Source organism: Aspergillus fischeri, genomic scaffold (assembly GCF_000149645.3).
Source record: "Aspergillus fischeri NRRL 181 1099437636262 genomic scaffold, whole genome shotgun sequence".
Lineage (NCBI taxonomy): Eukaryota > Fungi > Ascomycota > Eurotiomycetes > Eurotiales > Aspergillaceae > Aspergillus > Aspergillus fischeri.
Window position 1 is genome coordinate 1,397,145 of NW_001509764.1, and position 17,462 is coordinate 1,414,606.

The 17,462-nt window shown below is 51.0% G+C and overlaps 5 protein-coding genes across 5 annotated transcripts, besides 1 other annotated feature; 3 read left to right on the plus strand and 2 right to left on the minus strand.

The window, feature by feature from the left end:
* Positions 1 to 240: 240 nt before the first annotated feature.
* On the plus strand, positions 241 to 3,934 carry chsF (chitin synthase CHS3; the record flags this gene model as incomplete). The annotated part of the gene is made up of 3 exons (XM_001262105.1): positions 241 to 2,897; positions 2,986 to 3,791; positions 3,846 to 3,934. The coding sequence occupies 3 exons, from the start codon at positions 241 to 243 to the stop codon at positions 3,932 to 3,934; spliced, it is 3,552 nt and encodes a 1,183-aa protein (XP_001262106.1).
* A 1,565-nt stretch (positions 3,935 to 5,499) lies between these two features.
* On the plus strand, positions 5,500 to 8,032 carry NFIA_098400 (WD40 repeat domain-containing protein; the record flags this gene model as incomplete). Its single annotated transcript, XM_001262106.1, has 2 exons — positions 5,500 to 6,535; positions 6,594 to 8,032. 2 exons carry the CDS (start codon positions 5,500 to 5,502, stop codon positions 8,030 to 8,032), a joined length of 2,475 nt encoding a protein of 824 aa, XP_001262107.1.
* A 494-nt stretch (positions 8,033 to 8,526) lies between these two features.
* On the plus strand, positions 8,527 to 9,185 carry NFIA_098410 (uncharacterized protein; the record flags this gene model as incomplete). Its single annotated transcript, XM_001262107.1, has 2 exons — positions 8,527 to 8,964; positions 9,048 to 9,185. The coding sequence occupies 2 exons, from the start codon at positions 8,527 to 8,529 to the stop codon at positions 9,183 to 9,185; spliced, it is 576 nt and encodes a 191-aa protein (XP_001262108.1).
* Positions 8,573 to 8,616: a microsatellite.
* Positions 9,186 to 9,570: 385 nt separating the features above from the next.
* Positions 9,571 to 13,826, minus strand: NFIA_098420 (class I myosin myoA; the record flags this gene model as incomplete). Its single annotated transcript, XM_001262108.1, has 9 exons — positions 9,571 to 9,989; positions 10,049 to 10,569; positions 10,620 to 10,870; positions 10,920 to 11,011; positions 11,069 to 12,766; positions 12,820 to 13,302; positions 13,366 to 13,411; positions 13,495 to 13,734; positions 13,824 to 13,826. 9 exons carry the CDS (start codon positions 13,824 to 13,826, stop codon positions 9,571 to 9,573), a joined length of 3,753 nt encoding a protein of 1,250 aa, XP_001262109.1.
* Positions 13,827 to 15,964: 2,138 nt separating this feature from the next.
* NFIA_098430 (OPA3 family protein) lies at positions 15,965 to 16,886 on the minus strand (the record flags this gene model as incomplete). Its single annotated transcript, XM_001262109.1, has 2 exons — positions 15,965 to 16,762; positions 16,827 to 16,886. The coding sequence occupies 2 exons, from the start codon at positions 16,884 to 16,886 to the stop codon at positions 15,965 to 15,967; spliced, it is 858 nt and encodes a 285-aa protein (XP_001262110.1).
* Between the last annotated feature and the right edge of the window lie 576 nt (positions 16,887 to 17,462).

The following is a 17,462-nucleotide window of genomic DNA, read 5'->3' on the forward strand; positions in this document are numbered from 1 at the left end:
AAAGGAGGACATTGCGAATCAGCGCGCGACAGATATATCACGACTCCGGCAGTCTCCCACATCAGACCCCTGAAATACACCCAACTACTGCGATATATTTGAAAATTCAAGTGCATTCATGCTTGGCAGTCCCTAAAGGTGAGTGCCTTTGACACAGCATTTTCCAACTCGGTTCTGTCAGATCTCGATGGATACCGGCCAGGGTCACTGACAAGGTCTTTCTGGATCCATAGAAGCGTCATGTCTTTGCCCCGGAGGCCGGGAATGGTCTCCCCGCGGCGAGAGGAAACGCAGGCGTTCCGAGACACTTCGCGCAGACGACGTCGGGATATCGAGTCGGGCGACAACAATGAGACACTGTCCAACCCACATCGACACCACCATCGCCGCCATTCGCACAGCTCCAGAAAAACTAGGGATATGGACGAAGAGAGACTCGAACCCGGTGGGCACAAAAAGAGTCAAGTGAGGCCGGAGCGCAGTCGCATCGACGAGAACCATCCCAACTACCACTATCGTCAGAAGTCTCAAAATATGCCAGTATACCCGTCAACAACCGGAAATGAACCGCTGATCGAAGGCGATGAGCTCAACAGAGACAGTTCGCAAAGTACAGAGCACAGAGGCAGGGACGGTGATTTTGCTACGCATGGAAATATCAACAAGCCCATGGAGCGGGCGCCGAGCCGTCATCGGTCGAAGAGGAAGAAGTCCCGAAAACTCTCAAGAAAGGCAGCTGCAGAGGAAAAGCGACGGCAGAAGGCCATGGAGCAAGTTCGTCCGCCGAGCCCCTGGAGTGCTTATTGTGCAATCATCACTTTTTGGGCACCCAACTTCATCCTGAAATGTTTTGGGATGCCGCAGAAGGCCCAGCGAGAAGCCTGGCGTGAGAAGATCGGTCTTATCAGTCTCATTCTACTTATCGCAGCATTTGTCGGTTTCCTCACCTTTGGTTTCACTGCAACTGTCTGTTCGGCGCCTCCATTACGGTTGAAGATCAACCAGGTCGACCGTGGGTACATGATCTTTCACGGGGAGGCTTACGATCTGTCTAAGTCGAAGCACCCAGCGGCTGCGGGTATTCCGGCTGACGCTAACGTTCTCTATGATTTACCTCACAAGTATGGGGGCCAGGACGGAAGTTTCTTCTTCCAGCAGGTCAACGGTGCCTGCAAAGATCTCATCACCTTGAAACCGGGATCAGATATCCCTTCGAATTCAGACGGAGATCTCGCCTGGTACTTCCCCTGTACGGCTTTCAATCAAGATGGCTCCTCGAAGCCGAACTTTACCTCACCGTACTATAATGGCTGGGGGTGCCATACTTCGGGAGCCGCTCGGAAGGCATTCTACAGCCTGCGGAGCTCAGGCGATGTGTACTTCACATGGGCTGATACACGGAATAAGAGTCGAAATCTTGCAGTTTACTCAGGAAACGTCCTGGACTTTGACCTTCTGAACTGGCTCGATGAATCTCAGCTCAACATTCCGGCTAAATTTACTGAACTTCGCACGAATCCGGATGTGCGCGGCGTTGACCTGACTTACTACCTCCAAACGGGCGAAGATAAGAGGATTGGAAAGTGCTTGTCACAGATCATCAAGGTCGGTACTATTGATACGGACACAGTTGGTTGTATCGCGTCAAAGGTCGTTCTCTACGTGTCCTTGATATTCATCCTATCAATTGTCGCCGTCAAATTCGTTTTTGCCTTGTTCTTCCAGTGGTTCCTCTCCCCTCGGTATGCGGCTTCAAAGACCAGCATGGGAGCCGATTCGAAAACCCGCAAGCAGGAAATTGAGGACTGGTCTAATGACATCTATCGGCCTGGTCCTCGCCTTGCAGACCAAAACTTGCCTGACCGTCCTAATAAGCGAGCCAGTTTCCTACCAACCACATCACGATTCTCCAGTCCCTATACTGTGAGCAATGGAGGCAAGCAAAGGCCTCAGTATGTTACGATGGCCAGTCAGAACTCGACCTCCCGGCTACTCCCAAGCACTGCCGGTTCCATGTACAAACAGAGCCACAACAGCAGTGGTGGCTCATTGCATCTAGAGCCATCGCGTCTGAACCCCGCTGCGAGTGGTACCAGCCTCGTCGTCGGGGCGGAGTCCGATGTCCTTGGGTCATCTGCTTACATCCACGAAGCGGTTGTCCCGCAACCTCCCCCTGAATGGCAGCCGTACGGATTTCCTCTTGCTCACGCCCTGTGTTTGGTCACTTGCTACTCTGAAGGCGAAGAGGGTATCCGCACTACGCTGGACTCTATCGCCATGACCGATTACCCCAACAGCCACAAGACTATCATCGTTATTTGTGATGGTATGATTAAGGGTAAGGGGGAAGAATACTCTACGCCGGAAATTGTCCTTCGCATGATGCGAGATCCCGTCATTCCCACGGATGAGGTTGAGGCATTCTCCTATGTGGCCGTTGCCACCGGTTCCAAGCGTCACAACATGGCGAAAGTGTATTCCGGGTTCTACGACTACGGCGAGACCTCCGTCATTCCCCCGGAGAAGCAGCAGCGTGTACCCATGATGATCATCGTGAAGTGCGGTACACCGGCTGAGGCAACTCAGGCAAAGCCTGGAAATAGGGGCAAGAGAGACAGTCAAATTATTCTCATGTCTTTCCTGCAAAAGGTCATGTTCGACGAGAGAATGACTGAATTGGAGTATGAAATGTTTAACGGGCTCTGGAATGTGACAGGGATACCCCCAGACTTCTATGAAGTCGTCCTCATGGTTGACGCAGATACTAAAGTTTTCCCCGACAGCTTGACCCATATGATTTCTGCCATGGTGAAAGATCCAGATGTCATGGGCTTGTGCGGCGAGACCAAGATCGCCAACAAGACCGACAGCTGGGTGACAATGATCCAGGTCTTCGAGTATGTGTTTCCCTTCTTTCCTTGTTACATTTGTCGTCCTTAGGTTTATCTTTTTTTTCTTCCTTTCCCTCTCTAATAAAACTTGCAGATACTTCATTTCGCATCATCAGTCCAAGGCTTTCGAGTCGGTTTTTGGTGGTGTGACCTGTCTGCCTGGCTGTTTCTGTATGTACCGCATCAAGGCGCCCAAGGGAGGCCAGAATTATTGGGTTCCCATCCTTGCCAATCCCGATGTGGTGGAACACTATTCTGAGAACGTAGTGGACACTTTGCACAAAAAGAACCTGCTTCTTCTGGGTGAAGATCGTTACCTGTCAACTCTGATGCTACGAACTTTCCCCAAGCGGAAGCAGATCTTTGTGCCCCAGGCTGTGTGCAAGACCGTGGTGCCAGACAAGTTCATGGTGCTTCTCTCTCAGCGGCGTCGCTGGATTAACAGTACTGTCCACAATCTCATGGAACTCGTGCTCGTCCGGGATCTTTGCGGTACATTCTGCTTCAGTATGCAGTTTGTCATTTTCATCGAGTTGGTCGGCACTCTTGTCCTCCCAGCCGCCATCGCATTTACATTCTATGTCGTCATCATTTCCATCATCAAGAAACCGGTTCAAATCATCCCTCTGATACTACTCGCGCTTATCCTGGGTCTGCCGGGTGTGCTCATCGTCGTGACTGCGCATCGCTTGGTTTACGTGTTGTGGATGTTGATCTATCTCATTTCACTACCCATCTGGAACTTTGTCCTTCCGACGTATGCGTACTGGAAGTTTGACGACTTCAGCTGGGGAGACACTCGTAAGACGGCGGGAGAACAGGACAAGGGTCATGAAGCCGGGGAGGGAGAGTTCGATAGCAGTAAGATCACGATGAAGCGTTGGCGAGACTTTGAAAGAGGTATGATGCTTTCGACTCCCTATGAATGATGACACCGGCTAACCTTTTCACTAGATCGCCGACTGAAAATGCAGAGTGGATGGGCACAACCTGCGTTTGGCGGAGGGTATCCGGCACAATATGAGCCATACTCGGACTATTGATTTCATTGCGATATATTGGATAATTATCATGACAAAAGATTTTTGTAATATGTTACATTTTATTTTGGAGCGGCGTCTCGAACATGTCATATAATATCTGTCAAGCCCTTGATCGATTTTTGATCGATGTTTGAAGTGTATGTATTTCTTCTCCAGCTTGTTTGAACCTATTGCCATGTGGCGCTTCGAGCTTGCTTGTCCATGGAACTCTTACCTATGGCCTTACTGCATGTAATTATATTTCCTTCACCAAGACATCCTATCGTCATGATATACGCTGTACCTATTGCCAATGCCAATGCCAATGCCTGTTGTGATGGGCTCCGAAGTACCTGAGACCTCTTAGATGGACTTGCCATATTCTCGACTGTAAGTGATTTTCTCTTCTTTTTCTTTGCTGCCATAAATAACTGATGAATTTCAACGACGGGTCGATGCTTACTGAGTTATAAGCACTAATCTGAAACTATTCAGGCACAACTTTAAGTCCGGAGGATTGCCTTGTCAATCAAGGTTGAGTAACTAAATAATTGAACCAGTTGTACGGAGTACTTTGGCACTCTGACTAAGACTCTCCTTTGTCATCCACCTTCTCCTCTCTTCATTTAACCTCGTCGCTCAACTGATGTCCTCGTTTATAATTTGAACTGCCTCAACCGGAACCCCCTTATTCATCCCTTTGTTTCATCAGTCTCTTCCTGTCATCTCCCTGCCAGTTTTAATGTCCGTTCCATGTTGTACTTAGTGTCTTGATCGTCACCCGCCTCTGACGCTCAGATCGACCACTATCTTATTAGATACATCCGGGTCATGCACGTTCTTGTGCCCAACACGCCGGCCATGCTGAAGTGCGCCATTCCTACCCACATCTGAACCTTGGTGCTGATTTCTTGTCTGCAAGCACTTTTAACATCGTCCTCTCTCATCACGTTAAACCTGTGCAGTCATCAAGACGCCACTAACCAGAACAAGGCATAACAGCCTATTAGTCAAAAGCCGTTGTCTCATCATTTATCCACTGGCTGCCTTCGGCTTCCGTGTCTTATGACATTACTCATGCTTACGGGCTGAGCGTCGACTATTGCCTTTTACGTACATACCCACATACATACTGCGACACCGCCCCTCACCATTTTGAGATCCATCATCTCCCTCGTTACGGGTGCTATGCGAGTTATCATCGCGACTCGACGCTTCCGCACAACTAGCAAACCACATACGTTGAGCACTTGGTTTTGACTCGGTCGGAATCTCAATTTCTTCCCCCCTAGCTCAATATCGGACAGCCTTCTTCTCGCCGCACTGTGGGGGTGGAGGGAGACTAGCTGCGGGGTGACTGGCGATTACAGAGCAGAGGCGCCATAATCCCTGATCCCCGACAAGGAACAACGTGGTCGGTTATCTCTCCGCCTGTACAACGCTTGGTGCGGTTTGGTGCCTATCAGTCTCAATTTGAAATAATACTCTCTGCGATCTCTCGGCTTTATCGGCTGCGACCTGGCTCGATTATCCCTCCGTGGCTTAGCCTGCGTCTCGGGAAGAAGCAACTTGTGTACAACCAAGGGATGCCCGGTTCAAGTGACTTTGCATTTACAGCGTCATCATCGTCATCGCCGTCGTATTTTTTCACGTCGCCTTCCGAACATCCTGCGCATCCCCGTTATCGTAATCGGACATCCCACGCCTCGTCATGTGATGCGCCTGGGCCATCACGACTGCGACCTGTGGATATGTCGTTCGGACAGGCCTCCTCTTATGATGAACAGGACTCTGACGAGATGTCCAGGGAAGGCGATGAGCATGCTGCTTTGCGCACGGATGTTGACGAGTTTCCGATAGTAGCAACAATATCAGAATCTCACGATGTCGGCTTGACTCCAACAAATGACCTGGGCTCGAGTGATGCGGGTATCTCCGCCTTCACCGCTGTATCTCAATACCCGAACGCTTTCGACAATGACTCGAATGCTCTCGCCGTCACAGAAGTCGTTAACGCCGTCATCGGACGGGAAGAGTATCTTCGAGGAGAGGGGAGGCACGTTCGAGCAGCATCAGTCGGCCGCTCGTCGTCCCCGCCAGCGGATCTGTATATGTCTGATTCAGAAACAACTGATGTTCTGGATCATCAAGTTGGAGTGCCCATCGGACCATACATGGCCGATGGCAGAATGACCATGGACAGTATCCTGGCCAACGATCCAGCCCTAGAACACCACTTTTCTACCATTCCCGAAGAAAGCGACGAGGACGATGTCGGCGATTTGATTATGGACTACGAGTCACCAATGCCGCGAGACGGGTTTAGCGTCTCCGACCATGAGGAGGATCCCGACGATACGCAAAAGTTTTATGTGGATCATGACGATGATTATTACGAAGAGCACATCGACCGTCCGCGGACGCGCGAAGCTACCGCGCAACTCACCGATGTCGATTTCAACGATTTCTACCGGGCGTTCGACTATGATCCGCTACTGGTGATGGAAGCAGCCCCTACTGGTAATCACGGCGATCACAACAATTTTCCAGAAGGTGAGGCGACGGGAGGGCTTCCAGGGATAGACCTTACCCACCTTCCTGCATCTGTGATCCACGGCACGAGTGAGTGTTCATCAATCTATCCACGGTAGACAGGTTACTAATCTTTTGGTCTACGTAGCTCACGAACGGAATTTCAATATCGATCAGTTTATCAACCAGTGGCTCCTGGAATCTACCAGGCACTCGCCTCCTACTCTCCCGCTGATATCCAGGTTGCTACCGCCGTACCCCATATCCAGGATTCTCGGATGGACACCGCCGGAGAAGATCATCCGGCCGAACAACTACAACAGAGATTTCTACGATATTCAACAGATCCCATGGTGGGAAGCCCTACGCGTAAAGCGGTCGGATGCGCGTGAACTGCGAGACCTCTGGTATACATCGTATCACAACGTTGACTATCCACATCCTCAGTTGGACGGCAAACTTCCGCAGGAAGAGTTCTATTTTCGAGAGAAATCGATGCACACTAAACATCGTGCTTCTATCGAACACTTCCAGCTGCGGAATCTGATGTCTGTACCCTCATACAACACGGTCCATTTCTCGCACGAGTCGAAAGTCTACTCGTGGGTTCCGGCGCATGACGACCTGAGTTGCTTGATTGACCTGTCCAAACCGCCAATTAATTCTGGATTCCGCGGCCCTGTCAAAATCTCGACCATGAAATCTGCGCACAATATCTGTATCGCCGGTGGGTTTACCGGGGAATATGCCCTGCGACCGGCGGGCAAGGAGGGCGCAAAGGTGGAGGGATATGTGACGACCAATGCGAATGGCATCACCAACCACATTGATATCGTCCCGAGCCGGACAAGTCACGCTCCGATGGGGATATTTGCGTCGAATGATCAGCACCTTCGCGTGCTGGATTGCGAGACTAACACTTTTATTGCGGATCACGAGCTGTCGCGAGCAATCAATTGCACCGCCACGTCCCCGGATGGGCGGTTGCGTGTGGTCATTGGGGATTCCCCAGATGCTTGGGTAGTAGAAGCAGACACAGGACGACCGGTGCAGCCGCTTCGTGGTCATCGCGATTTCGGATTTGCGTGCGCATGGTCGCCAGACATGCGACACATCGCTACCAGCAACCAAGACAAGACTGTGATCATCTGGGACGCGCGCACTTGGCGAATCTTACAAACGATCGAGTCAGACGTAGCAGGGTATCGCTCTGTACGATTCTCCCCGGTCGGCGGAGGCCCACGAACGCTGCTACTGGCCGAACCGGCGGACCGGATCGCCATCGTCAACGCGCAGACGTACCAGACTCGACAGGTCCATGATTTCTTTGGAGAGATTGGCGGAGCGGACTTTTCGCCGGACGGCAGCACGATCTGGGTGGCGAACACAGACGAGCATTTCGGCGGGTTCATGGAGTTTGACCGGCGACAATGGGGCCAGCCGTACGGACCACGGGGGCTTCCCAATGAGTGGATACGTGAGGCGGACCTCGACGAGGACGAACGGTGTGTGCTCAGCGAGCGGGAGCGACAGATGAGGTTCTGGTGGAATCTGAGCGATGAAGAGCACGAGGCATTGCTGCTGTAGGGGTTTGCATATGGTTGGTGCTGTGGCGTTAGGGAATATCTTCATCATTACTCCGTTCTAGTGGCTTTGCTGCGCTGGCCTGTGGCTGAGCCTGGTGGGACTTGGGAGGTTATCTGCTTTGATTTTTGCAGCGACTATGATACCACAATCGTTCATTTATCTCTTTCCTGTTTGTTATAGAGTTCAATAGTCGAATATCTTCTGAGGAGAGCTGAGGGAAATAATAATCCATTACGGGCATACTCCATAATACTCCACGATATTGCCTTAGTCTGTGGCTGAGTCGGTGTCCCACTGCCCCGCCAGATCTGTTCCACCCTCATACGTAGCTGACACGACCCCTCACCTGGAACATACAAATAGTATACAAGAGGCCCTGCCCTGTCTGTAGTTTATAAAGCTCATTCACATCCAACTCCCACACCTACCGTATCCAACCATATTTGACTCCATACACCGAAGAAGAACCCCAACAAACGAACCAACCAACCAAGATGTCCTTCTCAAACATGATCCAAGACGCCCTCTCGGGCCACGGCCACAGCAACAACAACAACAACAGACACGACAACGACAACGACGACTTCAACCCCGCCGTCCGCTACGCCGAATCTCACACCAACACCTCAGACCCCTCCCTCTTCACTTCCGCCCTCTCCTTCCTAAACGAGAACAAGCACCGCCTCTCCAATGACAACGACATCAACGAACAGGAAATGATCCACGCGCACCAGTCGCTCTACGGCGGCGGCGAAAGCGAGCGGCGCCACGACTCGTCCTCCGTCGGCGCGGGGGCGGCGATGCAAGCGCTTAAGATGTTCACGAGTTCGTCTGAGGGGGAGAAGAGCGGGATGGACAAGAATGCGTTTATTGGGTTGGCGATGGCGCAGGCGAAGAAGATGTTTGAGGAGAAAGAGGCGAAGGGGGAGGTGGTAAGTTGATCTTTCGCTTTGCCTTGGCTTTTGGTTTTGATTTTGGTTTTTGTGGTTGGGGATGAGGGTGCTGACTGTTGTAGAATGGCGATAAGCAGTCTGCTATCAATGCGGCGGCGGAAATGGCGCTCAAGATGTACTTGAAGAGTGGAGGTGGTGGTATGGCTGGCACCGGTGGCCCTGGTGGTGGTCTGTTGCAGCTGGCTAGCAAGTTTCTGTAAAGATATCCGTGGTTTAAGCTGTTGATATGATGCTCGTGGCCTTGATGGTCGTGATAACCATGACATGTCTACGAATATGACCATAGTGATACTCAACTTATTCAATTGCTATATACGACGCTCTATGTTGGTTCGTAGGAAATACCTACATTCAATCCATGCCTCCGGCATCAGTCAATATCAGAGTATGCAAGCGCCAAACAATCTAGGCTCGCTCTTTTGGTATCAAAAAGCCAGTCCCGAAAAGAATCAACATGCGACAATGGAACAATCTAATGAAGGCCGAGGGAGGCGAAATAGAATGAAAACTGCAGGAAGAAAGAATATGTGGGTTGCAAAAGTCAAAGTGCGGAATAGAGGAAAGGGAAAGGAAGACAAGAGACAATCACCAGTCGTCATCGTCATCCTGCTTTCCTTGCATTGCATGTTGTCGTGCCCTCAGTGCCTCTGCAAGACCACCGGCTAAGCTTGCGTTGGACATACTGTTGGGTGTTCCACGACCGCTACCCCCAGACGAGTCGTGAGAGTTCATGCTTACAGCGCTGTCGCGAGGAGCCGGTGGTGGCGTGGGCACTGCCTTGCGTGCCGCCATGTTCGGTCGTTTCGCTGGAGGCGCGGGAGGTGCAGGCTTGGCCTTGGCTGCCGCGGCGGCACCGTTGGTCGCCGGTGCTGGGGTCGACCTCGGAGCTGCTGGTGGCGGCGGCGGAGGAGCAGGTTTCGGTGTCGGAGCGACTTGCTCTTCGAGATATGCTTCTGGTGTCCAACCCTGCGCCGAAGTCGTCATGTTCATGCACAGCCACCAACCTATCACTCGTTAGTAGACGGTTGAGATGAAAAAAAAAAAAAAAAACTCCCAGGCTTACCATTTCCTTCCTTGGAAACAATCTGCACAATCTCACCAGCCTTGATTGACAGCTCGTTGGATTGCTGGCTATTGAAGTCGTACAAAACCTTTGCGGTCGGCTTCTTCGGAGCAGGTGCAGCCGCGGGTGGCGGTGGAGGCGGTGCCCTCACTGAAGCTGTTGAACCGGTGCGAGTGTGAGAAGCAGCAACGGCAGCAACAGGTTGAGGAACAGCCCTGGCAGCTGGCTGAGGTGCAGCAGGCTGCGGTGTGGCACGGGGCAGGGGTTGAGCTGCAGGAGTCGGTCTGGCCGCCAGCTTGGAAGGTCCTCCTCCTGGGCCACCAGGACGGAGCAGCTTCCCTTTGGTGACCGGACGCGCACTGACTTGCTTGGGCCTCGGGGTTGGCTTGGAAACCGAGTTGGCAGGCTCTCCAGGACCGGTGTGAATAGTACCACTCTTGTAGCTGTCATCTCGGGCAACAGCAGGATCCTTGACGACCTTGACGGTGGCCAATTTACCCGGCTTCTTGTTGTACTCGATGCTGAACCTAGTTAGCGGGTGGAAGACCAATACTCCAACAATGACACTTACTGGTCGGCAATCTTCAAGTTTAATTGTCCGTGCAGCGTGTTGTTCAGGTGGGTAAAAAATTCCGTCTTGAACACGCAGTTGACAAGAGGGTCAGGCTCTTGTGGACTGCCAACCACAATTGAAAACCAGTCATCTTTCAAGTTCGAGGCACTGACAGCCTTAATGGCGCCGATTGGAATCGTCCTTTCGGACGAGATGACCAGCTGATTGTTGACCAGGTTTTGCGCTATGATGTATACGTGGCGGTTGGTCTGATAGAGTTAGCACCAAGCACAAGAGCAAGTGGAACAATCAGCGTACCAAGACTAGTATACGAGGAGCAGGCTTGCTGGACCGACCAAATTTCGAAACCAGAACCTCGCCACGGCATGAAAAGAGAATATCCTCTGATCCTGTAGAAACAAAGTCAGCCAGCCATCGAGCTGCATTTCGGTGTTCCAAATACTCACCGCTGATGCCTGCACCGTTACGGACCATCTCGCCGGGTCCACCTTTATTGCCCACCCCGATATAATCACCAAGAAATCTGCGGGAACCGAGCAGACTCATCCGACGACGCTCCTTACGCCCGTTGAGCAGCTGATGTCCCTGATCGCGCAGCTTAATGAACTCGAGACCGCCAGTGGTGCGACGCCAGAAGCGCTGAATGCGTATAGCACACTCAGTACGATAGCGAAGGTAGTTTCGCCACGCACGCTGGATTCGGATGGCCATGTTGTGCCAGTAACGGTCACGCATGGCTTCCAAAGCAAACAACGTCTCTGGAGTCTTGACAAACACCTTTGTGATTCCCATCTGGTACTCTTCGGCGGGTATGCTGGTATCCTTCAGAATCTGACGAGCGCCAGATTCGGCGTCCCCTGTCCATGTGTAATCACCTGCATAGGACGTCTTAGGCGACAAAAGGTAGAAACGCTCCACGAACTTGTCGAATGTCTGACGGTAAGCAAAACCAGCACGTCTGATCCGAACGTTCTCCTGCAATCCAAGGTATTTAATCTGATGCAGAACGTTTCCGACGTTGTACTCCTTAGGCGCCTTGTTATCGTTCGGCTTGATTGTCCGAATATACGAGGGCTGGGCCTTCATCAAGGTTGCCACCAGGTCGTTGGCCGAGGCCTTGATCTTGTCGCTGGCGGTGGGTGGACGTCTCTTGTCATCCTGATTGACTTGCTCGGGGAAGAGCGTATGGACGAATTGGTTGCCGCTTGTTCCGACCAGATTCAGAAGGTCTTTCAGCAACTGGTCCTTGTTCTTGTCTGTCATTCCAGCCACGGCGTAGCTGACATCACCAGCGTAATGCTTGACAATGAACTGCCCCTGGCGGTTCTCAAAGTTGGGATTTTGAGACAAGAAGTTGAGTCGTCCGACGAAGGTGTTATCTGCAGCGCTGGAATCAGCGTGCGCTGTTGCACAGGCATCGTTTAGAGCAGCAAATACACCAGGTGGACGTTTGTCTTCAATCAACGAGCACACAACCTTGTTGTCAAAGTATTTGATGGGAGTCCACTGAATCTGCTCGCGAGCGTATTCATCCTGCTCAGCCTTGAGAGTCAATTGAATGAAGATTTGCTGCAACTTCTCGTTGACATAGTTGATACAGAGTTGCTCGAAGGAGTTCTTCTCGAAGATCTCGAAGCCATAAATATCCAGAATACCAATCGAGTTCGCAACCTCCCCTCTGGCAGTCAGGGAGGCGTTGACACGCTGCACAATCCAGTCAAACAGGTTGAAGTAGATTGCTTTGGCCAACGCGTCACGGACAGCAAGAGCTTGGACAGTATTGAGTGGAACCTCATAGACTGACCCTCTGCGACCCCCGCGAGCAGTTTCCATCACCCGAATGGTAAAGGCTTTGTTCACCTGAGCAGCATCAACCTCCAGGAGGTACGCAACATAGTCAACCACTGACTGATCCGTAATAACGGCGTTCCCGGAATCGTCTTCTGCAAATTGAACATTGCCGATCCACAAGATCGCAGCCAGCATACGGAAGACATCATCCTGCTCACCCTCCGTCATGCCAATCACGTTCATCGCATTCAAAGTATCGCGGAACTCAGCAGAATCGTCAACGCCAGGGACGTCATAACATTTCGATCGGCTGGTGTAGAGGTATGACTGCGGTTGCTGTATGCCGAACAAATCTATCTGTCTGTCAGTGGGAGAAACACTGGTGAGATCGGAAAGATCAACTCACCTCTATATTTCTGCGGCGCCGCTTTGGTAAATTGGTAGAAAATGTGGAAGTTTCGCTCGTTTGTGATTTGTCCTACTACTCTGGATTTCTCCAGCAAGTAGTTGGTGATATTGGCACCCACTGGTTCACCGTTTGTGTTGAACTCCAGTTCGAGATACTTTCCAAACCGGGAGGAGTTGTTATTGCGCAGGGTCTTCGCATTGCCGAACGACTCGAGCAACGGGTTGGTAGCTAGCACCATCTCCTTGGTATGCTGGATGGACGAATCAGTGCCTCCGGATACACTGGCGATGTACTGCATAATCCGCTTCGCAGCTTCCGTCTTTCCTGCACCCGACTCTCCTGAGATAATCACGCACTGGTTATCCTTGTAAGATTTCATGTTGTAGTAGGCTGATTCTGCGACCGCGAAAACGTGGGGGGGCACTTCGAGTCGATTTTTACCTCGATAAGACTGGAGAACATTGTCGGTGTAGATACCCACTGCGAAGCAACGATGTCAGCGACGCGCCTTTGAAGATCGCACATGGCTCGGTATAAACTCACGGTCTTGGAAAGGGTTGACGGACACCAACACGTGGCCGATATATGTCTATCATCCGAAGAATTCAGATCAGCGCACGCCCTCAGTAGTGCAAAAATCTCGAGGTCCGCTAGTCAGGGGATGTTGCTTACATAGATCTCGTCATGTTCAAAGCGCAGCTTCAGGTTGTCATTGATAGCCTCGTTCGAGATTTTGCTCAACAATGTAAGATCTGAAACACCAATTTCCTTCTTCTTTGTGCTCTCGAAAGTGGCCTTCTTCACCTGAGGCTTGCCCCCCGTTTGTCGCCCATCGCCCACATCGGCAGCCGCCTTGGACCGACCGAAGCCTCGACTCTTCTTCTCTCCGCCAGCAGGACGTCGTGAGTGTCCCTAGAAGAAAGCGCGGAGTTAGAAAAACAATTTCTGAATCAAGAACAATTTCCTCTGAAGCTGATTGTGTGGGTTAATTGTAGACATACCATGATTGTTGCTGCCGACTTCCCCGGATATGGCGCCCAGGCGTCAAGATATCTGACCTATCAAGTTTCACACGGCAGCGGCAAGTGAGCGTGGAAGAGATAAGATAAATGTACGCAAAAGACAGGACGCTCAATCCAAGCAGTGCGCAGAGTCGGTAGAAAGAACGGTGGATGTCAATATAAGGAAAGGAGGGGGGGGAGAGGGGAGGGGATGAACGATAGTAGGAACTTAGAATGACGATGGTGTCTTGTGGAGGACTGGACTGGAGTCTTAGTCCTTACTGGGCCTTGATAGGACTAAGGACGCTCTCCTGGATAATAACGGGGACTGCGCCACACTGGACACACATGTGGCACCGTTGGGTTCCCTTTGTCAGGTCGAAAACGCGCAATCTCGCTCAGGCTCCGGAGTTCTCTTAGTCAACCCGGCCGCATATCCGACTCATCCCAGGCTAACTTTTTCGAACTTTGTTCGATTCCTTCGCCGCTCGGGCATTTAGGGGCTAATCATTCGTGGTCCCTGGCGCTAAAAAATGCCATTGTCTCCAAATTAGGAACAGCACAACCCGGGTATTACGATGCCTAGCGATATTATTTCTTGGCCTCAGGCCGTCAAATGGGAGTAACTTCGTGATCATCCCCCTCCTACGTCAATGCTGCATTTAGTTAAAGCTTCTGCCTTCACTTTGGATGAAATTGCAAAATGGGGCTCATTGGCATTCTAATGTGCATCTCAATGATTCCTTGATATTTCTTCAGGGGAAGAAAGGAATCATTGCAGTTTGGTCGGGTTATTGTGCTAAGGTGTTGATTTTCTACGCTGGTCAAATAAGTTATATATATCCCTTCCGACTCGAGCATTCATGTAGATACCGCTTCTGCAACTGCCAGCGTTTTGGATACGCCATATCGGCTCACACGGTTGTTAAATCGGATAAGATGCAGGTAGAGAGCAGAGCTTGAGCATTTACTCATAAACGTGATCTTCCTTCCAGAACTGAGTAATGTCCGTCCCCAGTTGGCTCCCGAGATGTTCATCTAGCGCAAACCTCCCTTCCTGCGTGCGGATGGCCTGGCTCAAGGATTTAAAGGAAGGAAAAAGATCACTCAGGACATTTGCATCATGTTCCGGGAGAGGAGCAAAGGACGGAGCTCTCATGTGATGTAGTAAAGACACAGTGTCCGTCAACGGCCGAGAGAAAGGCGGTAGATTCGCAAGACAGCCTATATATTCCTGAATGCAGGTCGTGAAGCAAGATGAGTCAGGAATTGGGATTGTGGGCAGATGGTCTGGTAGGGACTCAGCCATGCTGGTTGGATAAAAAACGAATCAGCTGAAGTTCATTCCAGTCCCGAGTTCTCAACTTAAACACAAGATAAAAAGAGAAGAGCTCGCGTACAGAACTTGCAGAGCAAGGAGTCCTTCGAGGCTATACCTGCCACTTGCACTGCTGAAGGGTTCTTCCGTAAGGAGAAAAGCAATGGCTTTTCTGTGAGAGCCTGTGGCCATGCACGAAAACCTTTTCAGTTGAGCGATTGTCTCTTGCCTGTTGTCTTGAATTGAAGATTGAGAGAGAAGCAAGACCTTCAAATGCTGTAAATTGCCGAGATCAAAGTCGAAATCCGCTTCTCGCAAATCGCACTCTAGTTGAATCACATTCAGAAGTGACTCAAAGCTGAACTGGGGTTCGGATGCAAACCTTCGAGCATTGGCACAGACGCTGCAATTACCGGGCCCATTACTTTCCAGACAGGACGATTCCCTAGAGAAGAAGAAAATGTCCCTCGAAGAGATGACACGGCAGGATCTGGCATCGCAAGAAGCGAATAAGTCTATAGTTGTGAACTGACAGCCGGGATTGGAGAGTATATGTACAGGAATGAGGAACATGCGTTTGTGAGAGTAGAGAGGAGAGTGGTCAAGTCATGCAATATCTGGACTCTCATCAAACTTTCCTCCTTCCGCCACAACCAGATAAACTGTCGACCCATCATCTATTACCATAACAGAGGGTATCTTGAAGACAAGACATGCTAATGCTGACATCCAACAACTCCGGAACCGGAAACTGCATAACAAGAAATATGAGCGAAGATTATGGAGAGGTTATTTATGTGCAAAGCCACACCAGTCGAATCACTCAATGATTCTTTACTGAGGGCGTCTCATGAGCGACCGATTTCGCTGGTGATTGGTCGAATTGAATAGGGACTGCTGAATTGGAGGGCGAGCTTTGGTTCGACTGTACGACGGGCTTGGGTACCTCGCCCGGTTTCTGTTCAGTCGTCTGTCCAAAAGTGAAGAACGAAGTGATCCGCGACCACCAGTCCAGCTCCGCCAGCTCTTCAGCTTCTTCTTCCTCTTCAACTTCCCACACTTCACGCGGAAGTATTCTAACCGACGGTTTGACTGACTCCCCAGCCTTGGCCTTGAGATGTATGACCTCCTTTTCCAAGGCGACCAGGGCCTTCCGGGCGGTCTTCTCAGACTGCTCCAGTTCGACTAACCTGGCCTCAACATCTTCTCTCCGCGTTGTTTCCTTTCTCCTCGATCTCCATGATTCAAACACGATCAGTCCACCCGCAACGAGAAATAAGAAGGTCTCGCTGATGAAAGTTGCGCCCGATTCTATGGCTTTAGATTCCGACAGCGGTCGAATATGAGGGGTGGGAGCCGGTTTCGCTGCCTCTGACGCCGCAGCCTTTGCTTTCGCTATGGCCTCCTCTTCGGCTTTGGCTTCTGCTTCCGTTTTTACCGTCGGCGCTGTGGGTTTGTGTTTTCGGACTTCGGCTTCGGCGGCTGCACGCTTTTGAGCCGCAGCATTATCCCGTAGGTTTCCTAGGCGGAGACGCATGTCGATTCGATGCAGGCCTTGCGCTATGGAGACGCAGATTCGTCGGAAGCGCTCATGTTCGCGAGCCTGGGCTTTGATTTGATTCTTGAAGGTGTAAGTCTTTCAGAGCTTCAAAATTTGGAGGGGGGGTTGAGGGGGTGAAGCATACTGCAATCGGCTTTGATAGAGTGCGAATCACAAGAGAAGAGAGCTTCAAAGTCAGAGACATCTTGACAGCTCTCAATACAATTCAGCGGTTGAATTGAGCAGACGTCCAGGCTACTGCTGCAGTTGATGATGATGACTGATAGCCAGGCACTCTCAGCTGCTGCCGCGCTATGGCCGTATCCGGAATGGTCCCTGACTCTCTGCGTCATTTCAAGCGCATTACGAATGATATACATGCTTATGTCAGCAATGCACGTTGTTGCGGCAGTCGGACGAATGTTTATCGATTACCCGATTAAGCAATCCGTTTTGAATAGTCAATTCCTTCTTCACCATCACAGTTGGCAGCCTCAATACAATCATCATCACTCCCTGCTTCCCCTCCCCCGCCTCTCATCAGGGCTGTCAGTTTGCTTGTTGTGGCGTTACATGCATATCATTGTTTCAGAGAGTTATAGTTGATCATATTTTTCTACTTGCACTTGTTTTTTGGTAAGCAATCACTCACCCCGAATCCGAGTTCTTTGTTTCCACAACGGAACACCGAGACATTGGATGATCCGGTTCCAGACGTACTGACAGATTTGAGCCATAGATACCAAAAGCAGCTCATCTATTATACCCCTTTTCGCTCCGT